Source organism: Metopolophium dirhodum, chromosome 9 (genome assembly GCF_019925205.1).
Source record: "Metopolophium dirhodum isolate CAU chromosome 9, ASM1992520v1, whole genome shotgun sequence".
Classification (NCBI taxonomy): Eukaryota; Metazoa; Arthropoda; class Insecta; order Hemiptera; family Aphididae; genus Metopolophium; species Metopolophium dirhodum.
This window is the reverse complement of record NC_083568.1, coordinates 4,273,236-4,291,422: the sequence shown is the minus strand read 5'-3', so window position 1 is coordinate 4,291,422 and position 18,187 is coordinate 4,273,236. Positions and strand designations below refer to the sequence as shown.

At 25.2% G+C, this 18,187-nt stretch overlaps 1 protein-coding gene across 5 annotated transcripts in view; it reads right to left on the bottom strand.

The window, feature by feature from the left end:
- The window catches only part of LOC132952731 (syntaxin-1A), a 32,199-nt gene extending 17,320 nt beyond the window's left edge, over nucleotides 1-14,879 (bottom strand). For 4 of the 5 annotated variants that reach the window (XR_009665493.1, XR_009665492.1, XM_061025137.1 and 1 more), the window contains exons 1-3: nucleotides 14,593-14,879; nucleotides 13,179-13,283; nucleotides 9,951-10,050 (exon numbers count right to left, since the gene is read on the bottom strand). Coding sequence is in view for 3 of the 5 variants with exons in the window: in XM_061025137.1 (XP_060881120.1) it covers nucleotides 9,951-10,050; nucleotides 13,179-13,283; nucleotides 14,593-14,625 (238 nt within the window). In the remaining 2 variants the exon portion in view is untranslated. Of the gene's footprint in view, nucleotides 1-9,950; nucleotides 10,051-10,150; nucleotides 10,243-13,178; nucleotides 13,284-14,592 lie in introns of those variants that run through there. The other variant, XM_061025138.1, reaches the window with a different exon arrangement.
- Between the last annotated feature and the right edge of the window lie 3,308 nt (nucleotides 14,880-18,187).

Here is an 18,187-nt window from a genome sequence, read left to right as displayed (position 1 = left end):
TTTCCCTCTAGCAATTAAAAAAAAATTAGGAAATTTGGTTGATTTTACAAGGCGGTATCGTTATTCCCGCAGTGTATTTTTGAGGTCAAAATGTCATCGTTTTGAGACAATATTTTGACAGTTCGATAAGTCATACATACAAAAATATTATTCTCTATAATTTTTATAATGGGTGATTTTATACAGATATAACACAAAATATTTAAAAAAAAAAATGATTTTAAGTTATATCACAATATAGTTCTGAAATAGTGATATGTATATTATATATAGGTATACGAAAAATAAATATTAGTTACTATAGATTTTTATTTTTATAAAATCACTTTGTAATAATTTTAAACGTTTTGATAGTTGAACGTAATAAAACAACCAAATTAAAATTTAAAAGAATAGGTATATTTTATATTAGTATACGCGAGTATACATCTTTAGTGAAACTAGCTCCATTCAAAATTATTTTTAGTTGCGTGTCTGCGTTGATAATGTTTTTAGAGTATAATGAAAACACACCCTTTCAAGTTTATCCTATGTAACACCTTCTACGTGTAAAGTATATCGTATATTTTTTTGTGTTATATGAGACCAACGAAGAAATTTACTATAGACTTTAGTACATTAAAATTATAAAATCAACGTTTTTTAAGATCAATAAGTCAAGTAAAAAAAATTCAATGAAAAACCAAACAAGACTCCGTTGTTAATTTTAACGTCAGCATTTAACTCTTCTAAGTATGTAGCAAGTTGCACTTAATAAACTAACGATTTTATTAATTTTTATTTTTTGCTAAAATCGTATTTTTTCTAATGTTAATTTAACATATTTTATAATATAATAACATTATCAGATTATCTACATTTGTAGAGTAGAATATGTATTTTTAAATTTTGCGAATAATAATTATAGTAACTATCATAGTAAGCTATAGTTAGTGTAGCATCCTTGAGTTCGAAATCAACCCACAATGAGAGACTACTTTACCACATTGGTGTCATCATATTTTATATTCAAAAAAAGTGCTTATTATAGCTATAATGTAAAAAATTTTGACCCACGATTACAAATTATGTTTTTTTTTTATTGATATATGTATATAATATAGGTACAATTATTATATACATAATAAATATATTTAACATATTACCCCCACAACTAATACATAAAAATTAATAATTTTTTTTCAAATTCAAAAAGAAAATTTTTATAATTATTCGTCAAATAGTAACACAAATTATTTACGATATTAAAATGAGTAAATTGGAATAATTTAAACATTAAATTAAATCTTCACCTTTCCAGTTTTCTTTGTTCTACAAAGTGATGAAAATTATTAATAATTTCTAATTAATAATACGATAACTGTTTAAAACCTCGAATTTTTAACCCGAAATAAAATAATAAATTACGTAACCTAACATCTCAATGGCATTTTTTCTGATCCCAACTAAATCTTTTACAAGTATAGGTAGTACAAAAGTTTCCCTGTAGTTAGAAATCAAATTCGTTTTACGAATTCCATTAGTTCGAATTGATGGTATTATTTTTTCATTGTATATTATAATTTTGGAATTCGTAGGAAGAAAAGCTGTTTTTATAAACCAATATTATACGTTCCCTCCCATCTACAACGCAATTAGAAAATTCCAGTTGTAATATTGTAACTCCTGCGTAATTGAATATTTGATTTGTTCAATATTTGTATTTCAATTCTATTTATTGACGAATATACTCGGCATTATAAATATAACTATAGCCGATACATTAAAATATTAGTTACAGTTCGGGTTGTAAATTACAAAATATTTATTTTAAACACGGTTTAAGGTAATATGACTGTAAATCTTAATATAGGATTAGGTACGCAAGCGCATCACAACATTTCAGGATCTTTTTATTTTTTGCTAAAATATATTAGACTAACTTATACCAAATTTTTTTTTATTTTCAACAATTAAAAATTAAAATTGAATAATTTGTTAATTTGCAAGTAAGTGTAAAATGAATTGATCGCGGATAACCACTTTTTATTTTCATAAAATCTTTAGCATCAAAAAAAAACCTTTATAATAAAAAAAGGTGGGTAAGTGGATGTCACTCTGCTGTACAGTAGGTTACAAGTGGATCACTGAAATGGATGGTGTTAAATTTGAATTCAATGATATAATATCATTGTATGAGAAAAACGATTCTGAGCGAAAACCACCAGTCAGCCTATGATATTAGATACCAAGTATATTTGATGATATTATTGTGAATAAAGTAATTTATATATAACCTATTTACGTGGAGCCTTGTTTTAAATTTTCAATCCTTAGCCATAAAAGTTAAACATTTTATACATTTTTAACTACAAAATAATTAATAAATTATAAATTTGATAAATGTTGTCAAAATTTGAACTTTAAATGCTTATAAAAAAAATTGTGCCTATGAATTTTTAATATTTTTCAACTGCTATTAGAATGATATTAAATTTTCACGCTTTTTTACCCAACAAATATAATTTCATTGATATTTAAAGAAAAAAAAACTAAAAAAAATTGAAAACTCACAATGTCCGTAAACAGCTCAAAATAAGTCAAAATAATTTCAACATTTTAATATGTTGTATAGAAAATGCTAATATAAACATTCAGTGAAATTTTCAAGTATCTACAGTCATTCGTTTTTTAATTACAATAAAATAAGAAAATTGTTACATGAGAAATCGAGTGAATATCAAATGTTGTAAAAATATAAATTTCAGACACTCATAAAAATTTAATTTAAGTTTCTTGTAGACATTATTTTTTTGATAAAGGTAGGCAAACTTATGAGTAATCTTATATTACATTTTCAAATCTTAGATTTAAAAAGAAAAATTTTTATGAATTCTCAACTCAAAATAATTAGCTAATTTTCGTGATTTTTCCATATTTTGTCAAAATTTGAACTTTAAATGCTTATAAATAAAAACTGTGACTAAGGATTTTTAATTTTTTTCATCTGCCTTTGAAACAATAACCTAGAAGCCTTCTATTAAATTTTCAAGCTTTTTAACCAACAGATAAAATTTTATTGATATTTATAGAAAAAAAAACTAAAAAAATTGAAAACTGACAATGTCCGTAAGCAGCTCAAAAAGAGTCGAAATATTTTCAAAATTTTATGGTGTATAGAAAATCCTAATATAAACATTCAGTCAAAATTTCATGTCCCTACGGTCTTTTGTTTTAGAGTTACACCAAAAACCAAAATCGATTTTCTCAAAAACAGTATTTGCGTAAAAATTCCCGTTTTTCCTTAATTTTTCTTTTGTTTTTCACGTCGCTTTTGAAAACTACTGGGAAATTTTTACTTTTGACCCCCCCCCCCCCCCCCCCAAAGTACCAACTAGATTCACTTTCCTATCAGAAAAGTTGCTGTTGAAGAAAATCCAAGCACTTTTACTGTCCTAAAAGGTGATGACAGACACAAAAATAAAAAAAAAACACACATCATTGTAAAATCAATACATTTATCGCTCCGCTCAGAATCAAAAAATGCGTATGCCTATGTTTTGAAAACAAATTAGATACATTTTTGTAATGACCACAAATAATCACATATCATACATTAATATAATATTATGCTATTAATGTTTTTACACCTAGTACACCTTATATAACATAGGTTATTCAAGTGGATTCGATACGGTAATTTTCTGTTTTTGTCTAACACACGCGTGACATAGTATTTTAGACGTGTTTTTGCCAAACATACCAATTGATCTAATGAATCGATAAGAATTCTAAAAGCAGATTTGAATTTGTCGTCAAGTCTACTTCAAATCAACTTTCCCACATTTTTGATTTTTTGATTTAAACTTCTCCGAAGATTGAAATACAACAATTTTTAAATACTCTTTTTTAATATAACATTTTTGGGAATTTGGGGGGATAATATCAAAAATGTGGGAAAGTCAATTTCAAGACTTGACGACAAATTTAAATCTGTTTTCAGATTTCTTACCTACCGCTTTATTAGATCAATTGGTATGTTTGGCAAAAAGTACGTATAAAATACTATGTCATGCGTGTGTTAAACAAAAACAAAAAATCACGGTATCAAATCCCCTTAACTATAAATTATCTAGTCATAGAATAATATTAACAATTTCCGGGAAATTTTCAATAGATATTTTCATTTTAAAACTATACAAATAATATATTATCTACATATAAATTTTAAGATTATAATTAATTGTGTAATATTAGAATTTATAAATACAAAGGAAACAATATATTATATTAAGGCTGAAACTATAAAAGTCGGGAATTAATTACAATTGTCAATAAATATTGTTGTATGTTAATGGTATGTATAATACGTACAATGTATCTAACAACGTCCAACACCCACCAGTTAAACACAATAAATTGGACTAATGAAAATTATAAATATAACCTTGTATGCCTTACGCCTTGTACTAAAATTCCAGTCTTTACACCTTATCTTACAAAGTTACAAATTATTTTTAAAAAACGCTAATATTCCGAAAAATTGTAAAATTAAAAATTGATACATATTCTAAAATTAAACAGTTACGAAAAATAATCCAAACTGAAATTTCCTATTTTTATTAGAAACTAGAATATACTACATAATATCAAATAAGTTATTGAATATATTTTTAGAATGAACCTAAAAGTTGACTGAAAATATTGCATATCATAGAAAGAAAATATGTTAATAAAAGAAAAACTAACTTAACACCAATGTTTATGGCAAAACCATATTCACCGATTATCTATGAATTATGATGAATGATTCTGAGGTCCAGTTAGGATATTTTATATTATAATTATATTGCCACTAGTAATTTTTTTTCTACTTTAATGCGATAACTATGTTAAACTAATTTTTGACAAAACCGTAACACTCAAAATATCATTTTACATTTAAATATCCAATTTTGTCGAAATTTGAACTTGAAATATATAAAAAAAAAAGTGTATTTGTATTTTCAGAATGTTTAGGTTCTTTTAAGAACTAACGAGAAACTTTTTAATACTATGGAAATTGTTCTAGGAGGGGGGTAAAATTGTATATTTGTATCAATAGCACAGACCATAACAATTCATATTTAAATTAAAATTTGATTAAAAAACTGCCTCAAAGCGCCCCCGCCTCAAACTCCCTTCTAACTGCGCATATATTATATACATAATCAATCAAGCAAAAAAATGAAGGTTTTATATTTATTTTTAATTTGCTATATCAGAACAACTTATTTGGGATCTTGTATCAAATTTTCAAGCTTTTTGACCGAGCCAATATCTGTTTATAATTTACAAATTAGTTATCAGGTAGTTTAAATGTTTTCAAAATTTCGCACTGTAACTTCGTTTATAAGAAAATATTTTAACTTAACGATACTTCTTTGAAATTTTTAGTATAGAATTATGACTGAGTTATGAGGAATCTTACATAAATTGTTCAACCCTTAGGTGATAAAATAGTAATTTTATGAATTTAAAACTATTGTGATTTTGATGAATTTTGTATAAATTTGAACTTTAAATGGTCATAAAAAAAATTGGTGACTGTATTATTAATAATTTTTATTTTCCATGTAAACAAATTTCGAGGAAATATGTATTAATAAATTGCCAAGATTTTTATCAAACAAAAATCGAAAAAACAATATTTCAAAAATTTCTTATATTTATAAATAGCATAAAAACAGTAAAAATTGTATCATAACTAGTAAATTCTAATATTGTCATACATGCAAAATATGCAAGCCAGTTATTCATTTTTGAGTTAGAAAAATAGAGAAATTTAGTTTGGATACTTAAACCAAACTGTGTAGAATATAATTTTTTTTTTTTCAGAAAACATTATTCAAGTTCAGACAGAGTTTAAACATTAAAATATTAAACAGACAACTTTTTGTATATTCAACAGGCCAAATAATAAAAGTAAAAATACCATATTACAAACAAACATTTAATATATATGAGCTTAAAATTATTGATTACACACATTTTTAATTAAGCTGGACAATCATGCTAATAACATTATTTTATAAAATTATGATTACAATAATACGATCGCCGTTAATGAATAATTTAAATATAAAAAGTTCAAAAAATAGCATACCTGATAACTGTATTAAATAGTTACACATTTCATATTATTTGTATATATATTTAATAATTAATTATGATTGAATAAACTTAAATGGTTAGGTACAGTATAAAAAGTACCCAATCAATTCTATCCTAATTTAGGTGACTTCAACAAGATATTAGTTCTTGATGATTTAGATTAAAACATATTTTAATTTAATTTACAAATATGATGCAAAATATATCATTATAGTCTTATAATAAATTATTGTTATTGGTTCACTGTACCATATAAAATTAGTATTTGTTCACTATAGCCATGGATCACAAATTAATATTTTTGGAGGACCACTTTAGGAATTTAAGAGGCCTACAGAGTCCATAAAAATGTTATGTATATCCAAAGAAAGTAAAGGCTAAACGAAAAAATTATATGAAAACCTTAGTTAATTCACCATCAAAAAAATAAAATACTTTTTTATCTGTAGGAAATGCAGTAAAAAAAGCAATATATCCAATATTTAACATTGAAAATGAGCAATTAAACTTAAGAAAATACACAGCAAGTACATCATTTTTGTGAAACTAGAAGCAAAAGTACAGTAAATCCCAATAAGAAGCAAATAAGCAGCATGTAACATGGAGTTACTGTTATTTCGCCTATTTTAAAGACATTTTAAATAGCAACTAAAAACACAGTATCTTCGTATTTACTATTTGATACTTGATAACATATTCTGTAGTCTGTTGGTCACAACCACAGTTTCAGATATATCTTTATTTAAGGTATATAAATCGTGGTCACAACTTACACACATCTTATATTATATTCATTATCAATTTTGGGGAATAGAAATTGATATACTGTAATGACTAATTTTGCTTCTGATAGTCCTTAATAAATAAGAATTAAGTCCATTTTGATGGACAAAGAATAAATGAAAATATTTAAAAACTCATTAAATCAATTCTATGATATAAAATAAGTATATGGATGTTTATTTTAAAATTATATGTTAATTATACTTTGTGCACAGATCAGTTTTGTGTCTAAACCTGTTCAGTTGATTTCCCAACATTTTGGTTAGATGGAGATACTGTTAATCCGTGGAACACGGCATAATAGGTACCTAAAATAGTTTGAAATTCAAACATAATTCACTGAACCCTACCCTGCTCCATTACTAAAATATTTAAATTTTTATTGTGCTTGGAATTAAAAAATTAAGGCTCTAGTATATTTCTCATTTTTCATATTTTATTAATATTAACCAATATTTGTGTATACTATTAGGTTTAGTCACAACTTACTAGTCGCTATAATGTAAATATTAGATGTACCAATAGAATCACATTTTAAAATCAAACATTAAATATTTTATAAATAAAAACAGAAAAATATCTTCAACTTAATTAAGAATAAAATTATACATTTCAATAAAAACAGATTTGTTGATGATGTCATCACCAATCAAACCTCAATACATAGACATGTTTTAATTTACAATATTTTTACCTAGTCAAAAACAATGCATTTTATTTTTACCTAGTCAAAAACAATGCATTTTAATATTGATTGTAAACTCTTGATTTTAACTTGTTTCATTGATAATGTTGACAGATATTGTTCATATGCTCAATACATTAATAACACGTTTACTTTCTATTCAAATATTATAAAATATATAAAGACAATAACTATACGTTAAATACCTGCCAAAACAATATTTGTATACAAATATTAAATTTTGACAGAATTTCAGGGAGAATGTTTATCTCATTTATAATAACAAATTTAATCTATTTAATAAAGATTTGAAAATTTTATAGACATTTGTGCAAGAAAATTCTATTTTATTAATGTTATGATAGGGTACTTGTTTACAATTTAAGTTATAATATACAGAAAGAACTATGTAGGTACAAATGTATGAGTGTTTAAAATGCTTTGATATAATGTGTTTTTATATTATTGAAAAAATATAAAAATAATTTGAAAGTTGGATATTTTGAACCAAAATACTCTAATTCCTACTCAAAATCTAAAATTAATTAAAAAAATATATATTATATAACAATACATATTATGTTGGAAAATTGTAAATAGTAACATGTAATAACTTAATATAGGTAAATCATTTTTATTTTATTATATTTTTTTTAAATAAGTAAATTACATGTTATTTATTCATAGATATTGAACCTTTAGTATAAAATACTATATAAGAATTTATTTTCAAAACTAAATTTTAAAGAATTAAGTACAAGTTAAAGTAGATAGTTGGAAATACTACAAATAACATTACTAAATTTTAAAGACAAATAGAAAAAAAAATAAGGGATATAATTAATTATTTTATTTATAATATAAAATAAAAACTTTATGGTTAAAATTGTTTAGTTAAAATTTTACTAAAATATATGAAGAGCTTCCTATTTAGTTGGTCTGAAGCCATGTGATATTCTAAATTTCTTACCAAGAAATTATCACAATAAATTATTAATCCTAAATTTTAATATTTAAAACAATACACATCTTGATAAAAAAGAAATAGTATCTGTAAATTATGTTCATAACATTTTATGTGTCTTATTAATTGCATTAATTGTTATAATAATAAAACGGAATAGTAGTAATAATTAGTAAGCATTAGTCATAAGTAAAATTAACACTAATCAGATATTTCAATTTTAACTGAATGTTAACTATGTTTAATAAAATCATTTTTAAATAACGCTTTGTTAAACATAATTAATATAATCTTAACATAGTATAAAACAAAGTCCCGCTGTCTGTCTGTATGCTTAGATCTTTAAAACTACGCAACGGATTTTGATGCGGTTTAGATTCACAATTGAATCAGGTAGGTCCAAACCGAGGAGGTGCTCAAACAGGAATTTTGAGATTTATGATGGAAATTTGTGTTTATAAATTATTGCTATTGGTTATAGGAGAAATAATTAATAGAAATTAGTATTTATTATTTTGTTGGTTGTTACACACAAAAGGAGTTGAACAATCACAATTTTTTTAAGAGTAGTCATTTTTTATGGGCAACAAAGTGCGCAGGATCAGCTAGTATAATATATTATGTTTTTAGTTTTTGGTTTAATTTTTGTTTAGACCGAACAGAAGGATGATAGCAGTCTATGACAGTCTCCTGCCTGGAGAAAGAAGCCTTAAGCGTCCGGGTTTGAACTGGTGACGGTGCATGTTGGGCACTGCCACCTTATTCTACCCGGCCACTAGTTACAATAGTACAAATATTAAAAAGGTTAGGTTAGGTTATAAAAATGTTTAACCGCCATAAATATTAACTTTATATTAAAGCTATAGTAGCTACAACTTTTAATAAGCAATTTATTATTTATATAGCTTTACAAATTGTACATTTGGAACTTATTATGGTTTAATAATTATATCATAATCATTTTATTGCAGTACATACTAAAAATGTTAGTAGAATAATAAATACTTATTAATGTATAATATCATCAGTCATAATTTTACATGCTAAACTTTAAATACCCATCAAAATGCAATGGTCCCAGTATACAATAATATAGCCTTAAATAAATCTACACAATATACCACTTTAAAAGAAACAACTCAAAGATTTGACTTTTCTATTATCTTTCAAATTTGAGTTATGCTTGATATTTATATTATTATAACATGACATAATTTATTTTTTAGTGAATTTTATTTAATAAAGGATGTTAAAAGTTTGATTTCAATAGTTCAGTATATTAACCCTCAAAAAATATTTCAATAGTAATATTATATTATTATTAGACGTTGAAAGAATGTCAACACTTAAATTATCAATTATTTATTATAAATAAAGTTATATTACTTTCATCAGTCTGAGGAGCAGATAAAATTGCACTATGTTTTTTCTTCACTTCTTCCACATTTGCTTGAATCTTATCTATCATCCCTCGGATACCTTCCACCTATAACATAGATAGTTTTGAATGTTTTAACAGATGTATACTAATCGTACATAATATATTTTTATACTAAAAAAATTAAATCAGATATTTTAAAAATAACCTCAAGTTTAAAATCGCACAATAAGGGCTTGTAAATTGATTTCATAGTGGTAAATTTCTAATTTTTATATCATAAAAATGAATATTTTCTGGGCAGAATAAATAACAAACTGATACAATTTACACTAGTTAAAGAAGTCTTATCTGTAAATAGGTTTATCTTTTATTTGACTAACTAATATTATCATCAAGTACACATATAAAACTTATAGTTCTGAAGATTTTAATGAATATTAAACTACTTTCATTAGTTCATTAGTTTCATTTATGTAAAAAAATCAATAATACTCGTTTTTTACCTTTAAAATGGTTATTTTTTATTAATTTTGTCAAAATTAGATAAGTAAATAAATCATTAATGTATTTACCACTGTTATTTGTTAATTTCTAACTTATTATTATTAATTTACTATTGTCATACAAATTAACACTGCATAATACAAGTAAGCACTTATATTCAATACCTTATACATTATTATTTATTTGATATAGTTATTCATAGTATATAGAAGTATAACTTACTAATAACATATTATTTTATAGATATAAATATTATTTTTAATAATTAAATGAAATAATTTATTTTTAAAAACTGTTTTTAATAAATTTTAGGAGCAATGTTAGTCTGTAACAAAGGTTTAGAAAAAAAACTTATAAATGCACAATGCATTACAATATTGGGTTATTATTAACATTTTTTTTAAATATGATTATCATTATATTTAACACCTTGAGTGTCTTGTTTGACGTAGTCGACAACTATGACATTACTCTCTTTAAGGCATACAGTATGATACCGTATCCATTTTTATACGTGGTTGTTCAGTGGTTTTATAGCATTGAGCCAGAGCCCAATACCAACACATTATTGCGGATACACAATCAATGCACATCAAATTCGACGAGGCACTCAACATGTTAAATTAAAATAAATACCTAATATCCAGAAATATTTAATATTAATGTTTACTTAATGATTAGATTATATGACTACAGTCATATTTAAGAGAATTTCTTCAGCATACCATACTATGTTTTCTCTTTCTAACCACATGCTAATACGCAACATAGCAAATTTGTATTCAGCAGAACTTATCATATGTTGTTAGATTAAATTTACTTATTATTAAACTTAAAGGTAAGAATTTTATTTAAGGCACCTAATGGAATTTTATTAATATGTCATTATTAAAGTGAGTTATAACTAGGCAAAATATTATAATTTTAAAATGTTCATAACTCGTTTAAAATTAAAATATCAATAATAGCCTATGAGGTGCACCCTGCAATAGATAATATCCCTACCTTTAAGTTTGATAATATTATGTTAATTCACATTTATATTAAAGCTAACAACCATGGACCTATAAACTAATGGACAGCACCTACCACATCACCTTGTCTATTGTTCATGGGGACGATATATAGAGTGAGACAACACTGTAACATTTCAAATGCATAATTATTTCTCTCTCGCCTGCTGGTTTCTCTATCCAAGCGCTGTCCATTAGGCATTAGTTTATAGGTCTGTGCTTACAACACACATTTGGTTCTACTGAACATAAATTTGGTATGTTGAACAAGGGTCAGATAGAAAAAACAAACAGTATACTGACATCCTCTAAAAATAAATAATTTATACATATGCATGTAATATTAATAGACTTTCAAATATAAATCCATTATTAAATTTAATAATAATAAGGTTCCAGTTTATTTAATTTTATTTATTAAATACTTAACTTGGTATTTTTCCTCAAAATAGTAGTTACTTATTAGCAGTGTCAAACACAAAAAACTCTAGTAACTCTAAATAACCAATGATTAGGTAAATCAGAGTTAAAAATGTATAAATTTTAATAATGTCTATACATTCATTGAATTTGGCTATACTAAAAAATAGGATGAAGTATTCTTTGTATTCTTGTATTAATAGGATTCAATAAAGAAAAAAGTAGGTAGTAGGAGAAGTTAATCATGGTCCATAAATAGTTTTGTTTAGCTTAATTTTTATAAATTATAATAATATAAAATGTATTTTAAATTAATACCTATTATATTATACTGACTCACATAGGTATTGAAAATTTAATGAATGTCAATATATTTATTAAAATGTATAATAAATACAAAATAATTTTTAGTATTCACATTGTTTAAATCTATGATTTTATCTACCTACTTGATTTTTTTTTAAATTTAAATAAGTAGTAAAATTAAAACAAGTTTTAAACCGATTTTAAACACTGTATAAGTAATATTCCAAGTTTTTAAAATTATATCAAAAAAGGGTCAATAAACTTACCATAATACCTACCTACATTTTAATTTCATCTGTGTGGTGTTTTTTTTTTTTTTAGAATTCCTAGTATTATACTATTATCTTTTAATTTATTTATGTTAACTGTAACTACCTATAATACTTACAAACTGAATTATATTTATATAAACATATACATAGATTTTCCAATTTTTAACTCTAGATCGAATAAAACCATTGTGTATATTACATCAGAGGTTCCCCAACTTTTAATGGTATGACACATTTTGAAAAATATTTAAATTCAGGTGAACCACAACATACTAATAAAGTTTTTTGTTACTTTATTAATCACTATAACTTTTAGTCTGACAGCGTTGTGATGAAATGTCACTAGTACATTTGCAATTGTCACAGCAATGATCAATAATAAAACAGAATCAATGTACAATATAGTTACACGGAAAATATTATATCATGTTTATTTGAATTTATACTCCTATTTATACACAAATATATAGTTTCTTTATATATTTTATAGTAATTTAATATTTATAAAATTATGAAAAAATAAATAAATATTTTAAAAAAGATAGCGACCCACAGGTTTCGGAACCTATACATCATATCATAAAGATTTGCACTTCAATACTTTTCTTTTAAAGTATTAATACAATTAGGCAAATAGATTTTTAAGTTTATTAATGACCAACTTTAAATTTTTGCCAAATGCATCTAATTTCTATTTTCTATAAAAAAAAATACTCACCTCCTCAAAAAATTTATCCATAAATCCAGCTCCAGACCCATCTTGCCGACCTTCCAAATTGACTGCCACATCATCGGCACCTCCTTCTTCATCGTCACTTTGAGCCTAAAATAAGAATACATATTAAGCATAATTTATAAGTGTAGTATTTAAAAAATATCATCAAGAAAAATTTCAAAAAAATTAGCTATTAATTAAATTGAAATGTCAGTAGGTATTTTAACAATAAATACAAATTGGTAAAAGTTAACATATAAGATGTATACCTAACTACATATATAGTTTACTTGGATAACAGTTAAAAAATACTGTAACTACTTATCAAAAACCTAAATCCTGGTCCAAATCAATAATATTAATAGAATACAATTAAACCCTTTATCAATTGACAATAAATACATAGATGGAGTTGTAATTTTCAACATCTGGTTTTCAAAAAGTTAAATTATACACCCAAACTTTTTTATGCGTACGTGCCTGTTATTACAGATTTTCAGTTTTTAGTACGCTATCTAATGATTAGTACTTAAGTAGAATCGTCATAACATTTCACATATTTAGGTATATCAAGTTATATACAGTACTAAAACAAATGCCAATTCCTATAAGTACCTACCTATATTTATATTAAAATACAGAAATATATTTGTTACCTAGTAATACCTACATATAATATAATGATCTTGAACCCAGTTATCAAATTATCAGATTATAATTTTTTTAAGAAATAATAATACAATCACTCAATGGTAGTAAAAAATATTAATATTTGGCAACCACATTATTTATCTTTAGTCTTCACTTTGTAGTATATTCAAGTCCCTTAGTAATTATTATTCATTGTGAGCAGGTTAAAATTTACTAAAAGATTCAAAAAGAATCTAAACAGAAATAATAATAATAATTTAAATGATTTAATAGATGGTATTTAAATGGCTTTATTGATGTTTGCCCACCAGAGAAATATTATATATCACTGGCAATACAAAAACGATATAGGTATTATTTACTAGATAGAAAATCACTATTATTAATTATTAATTATACATGGGTACCTATATAGAATATAACATACCTAGGTGCATTCATAGGTAGTCATTAGTTTTGAACTCCTTACCTACCTACCTAATAAGAAATTGCATGTTTTAGACTCATAGTAGGTAGTAGTAGTTATTTACAATAAAATAATAAAGTATACGTCTACTGTACGTATAGTAGTCAGTGTTAAAATTGAGTACTTCTGTTGGACGTCAAAGTTTAAACAGTTTGATAAGTTAAGTGGGCAAGTCGATATTAGATCTCAAATTGTTGCTTATGATAAAACACTTGTACTAGATGTACCTATAAATGATTGAGAGTGTTTACAACGTAATGTTGTCACTAATATAATAAATATTTTTGAAAAAAATCATACCGCTTTTAAAGCCGCTAGCCTGTCTTTAGCCATTATTTACAGTATGGAAACGCGAAACAGATACACAGACTAGCCGTAAACGGTTGGGCCTCATAAACGCGTCATTTGGTAAAAACGGTGACACAGACACAAGTACAAATAACACTATAGTAAAAATTAAAAAAAAATAACCGAGGAAAACGATAAAAAATTAACTTTTATAATATTAAACGCCGAACGTGCGGAAAACTCGAAAAAGGGACGAGATAAAAATCAATACATACTTCCTAACTACAGCACTGTCAGCGGCAGACCTGCGAGTGAAATATTGCGCGGCTGCGCGCACCGTGGACCAAAAAACGAATCTATACCAGTCTAGCCAACGCAAACATTTAGCGCCTTTCGATAATATTGATTAACATTTTCAATATAATATTTTGTTATTATGTTATAAATTTATAACACTACTATATATGCGAGCATTGTATAATATATATATGTATTAAAATAGTGTGTCAAACGAAATTAATAAGATGTATTTATTGTGCACCTAACTAGTTTAATATGGATACGTCATTGGGTGTACGTTTGCGATAACACGTTAAAAGTTAAAACCTACTTTATGTGTTATAACATTTTATAACTTTGGGTTCTGCCTGTAATTTTAGAAATAAGTAAAAATGCCGTTAGGGTTTCTTCCACTATGACCACTATAAACGTACTACGCTAACCTGCTAAACATGTACATTTATAAATTGAATGAACTCGAATAAATGTAGAATATCAAACGGGTCTTCAATAGATACCTAGAAAAATTAAAAATTAAAAAAACAAAGAAAAAAGTAGGTGCTTTGATTCCATCTGATTGTTAAATTTAAAAACAAAGTGGGGATGATAGCGGGGCCTCTTGATGTACGATGTTATACTCAGTTATAGTATATATTTTAAACACTTCGGCCTTTAGCCCTAAATGGCGTCGAATAAGCCAAAAAATCAACAAAAATCTAGACATTTGCAAGATTTAGAAGTAAGTACACAGGTATATGTATATTATTTAAATTATCATCTACTCAAATATGCATTGTAAAATTAAAAATAAATGCCGGCTCTGAGTATATGAGCAGAAACCAGTTCTATCGTGGAACACAGTAGGAACATATAAATTATAATATATAGTTGTTTAATTATAATAGTAAGTAACAAAACAATGGCCAATCGTGCACCAATAAAATTAGGTGTAGCAACATTAAGGACTATAATTATCTATTCTTGAACTCTTCAAATACATATTTTATTATTTTCTTTATTGTTTTGTGTTTTTTTTTTTATTTTGTAAAAATTAAATAGCAGTATTAAATATTACGGGAAATATTTACTCATTAAAATTAATTTTTATCAATGTTTTAAATAAAGTTAATAATATTATTATATTATTATAATAGGTAGGTAGGTACGCGCTTGAAATTATATATATAATATAACGGTAAGCCGACAACATTTTCTAACACGAGTATAATTTAACATATTATAGGTATCTAATAAAATAAAATTTCAAATATTAAAAGAAGTTTTTACTAATTAGTAATTATATCCCTATTCCATCAATACAACTCATACTAGATAAACCTGCACGTAATAGTTGATATCTAGATTCAAGATACAATATTACTATTATATCCGTGTAGTAAAGGGTTCGTCCCGTATTGCAAAATAAATAAAAAAAAATTATAATGTTTAAAGATAAATAAATCGATCATTTCAATTTTAGATTAAATATCGAGACGTCAGCCGTAACTTGTAAGGTCGCCTGTTGGTTGGGTGATAAATTTTATATTGGTCGATGGCGGGGCAATAACAAAAAAGCACCCTATTTTATTTGGTATCATCCACAGTGTTTTTAAATCAAAAAAAGGCGGCCAAAACTAAAATATATTCTTTTTTTTTTTAGATTCATTAAATTAAGTGATGTCATACTATGTTATTATTCTTTTCCGCCATTAATTACATACTTATGTATTTAACCAATGTTATTTTTTTTTTTAATTTTCAATTTTATAGATTTGTAATAAACATAATATTAATTATAAAGTATTATTTTCGTAATAAACACAGATACAGATTTATTATAAATATAATTGTACAATTGTACAAGTACAATACATTATTAATTAACTATATGAATTTAAAAATATATTCATAGTAAATTGACGATTCGTAAGTAAATTGTTCAAAATTAAAAACCAAACGTTTTAAATATTTAAATGTGCAACTTTGGGCAGCTATATTTAACGCAGGAATGCAGGATTAATGTATCATGACATCATGTATGGAATGAATATTGGAATGTGTACTGTATATGGTAGTATGGTACCTAAATGGCTTGGAAGATACTAGTCTAGGTAGTAGACATGTAGTCTGTAGATGCTTAATACAAATATAATATTAAATACGTATTATTTAAATAAAGATTAAATATTACATATTATTATATTAATATATCATGCATGTGAAGTACTAAGATGTATTTAAAATACTTATTTAAATGTTTACTAATGTCTGCTGTACCGGCGAGCCATGACGCATCATGAGCTATATGGATTACGAGTATGTTTAAATAATATTGTAATATTTTACACGACAATAATTATAGGCAATAATAGTTATGACTCATTTCAAAGTATCATAAAAACACTTCCAACAAATTATTATAATATTATATTATGATGTTATCTTCAATGATGGGCATATACTTCACTCATCTAATCGGAGTCTAATGTTAAAAATATCAAAACGAAATTGAGAACTGCTGAACATAAATTTGCTAGGTACCTATATTCCCCATTTGTAAGACGGAGACAATCAGACAATATATGCGGGTGGGGTACTCTTAGAGCCAAAATATATGAAATATATTTCATATATTCTGTGCTTAGAGGATGTCGTACCTGCATGTTTTGACTTCGTTTTACTAACGCAAAATAATATACCAAAATGTACGACCAGCAGCTCCAATTTTGTGTTGTTAGCTTACATATAACTATATAAGTATTAAGTATATAACATTAGATTGAATTGACCTATTATCAAACTTAAATGTAAGAACAATATCTGTGTTCTCTCGTTGACTTTTTACGATATTTTTATTTCTAAGTGAATTATAAGGATTTTTAAATATTAATATTTTACATAAGTACTATCATAATTCTCTTAAAAATAAAAATATCGTAAAAAACCTACGAGTGAACACAGATAATGTTCTGACATTTATTTTATTTTACATTGTATTACAGGCTAATGCTCAAGGTACAGTTTTGAAAAGATTTATGTTTGATAATAGGTCAATTCACTCTAATATTAATTAAGCTAACAAAATTGAAACTTCTGGACATACATTTTGGAGTATTATGCGTTAGTAGGACGGACTACGGAAACAATACATGCGGGTACGATGACTATTGAATGTGGCTTTCAGTTCGCTCTTGTTGATTGAGAAATGAGAATATTTAACTAACTGTCATATGTCAATAATATAAAACAATTTGGATGGAGCCTAAAAGTGTCGAGTGTGTATTTTTATGTTAGGTAATTCTATTTCTATATATTGTGTATATTATAC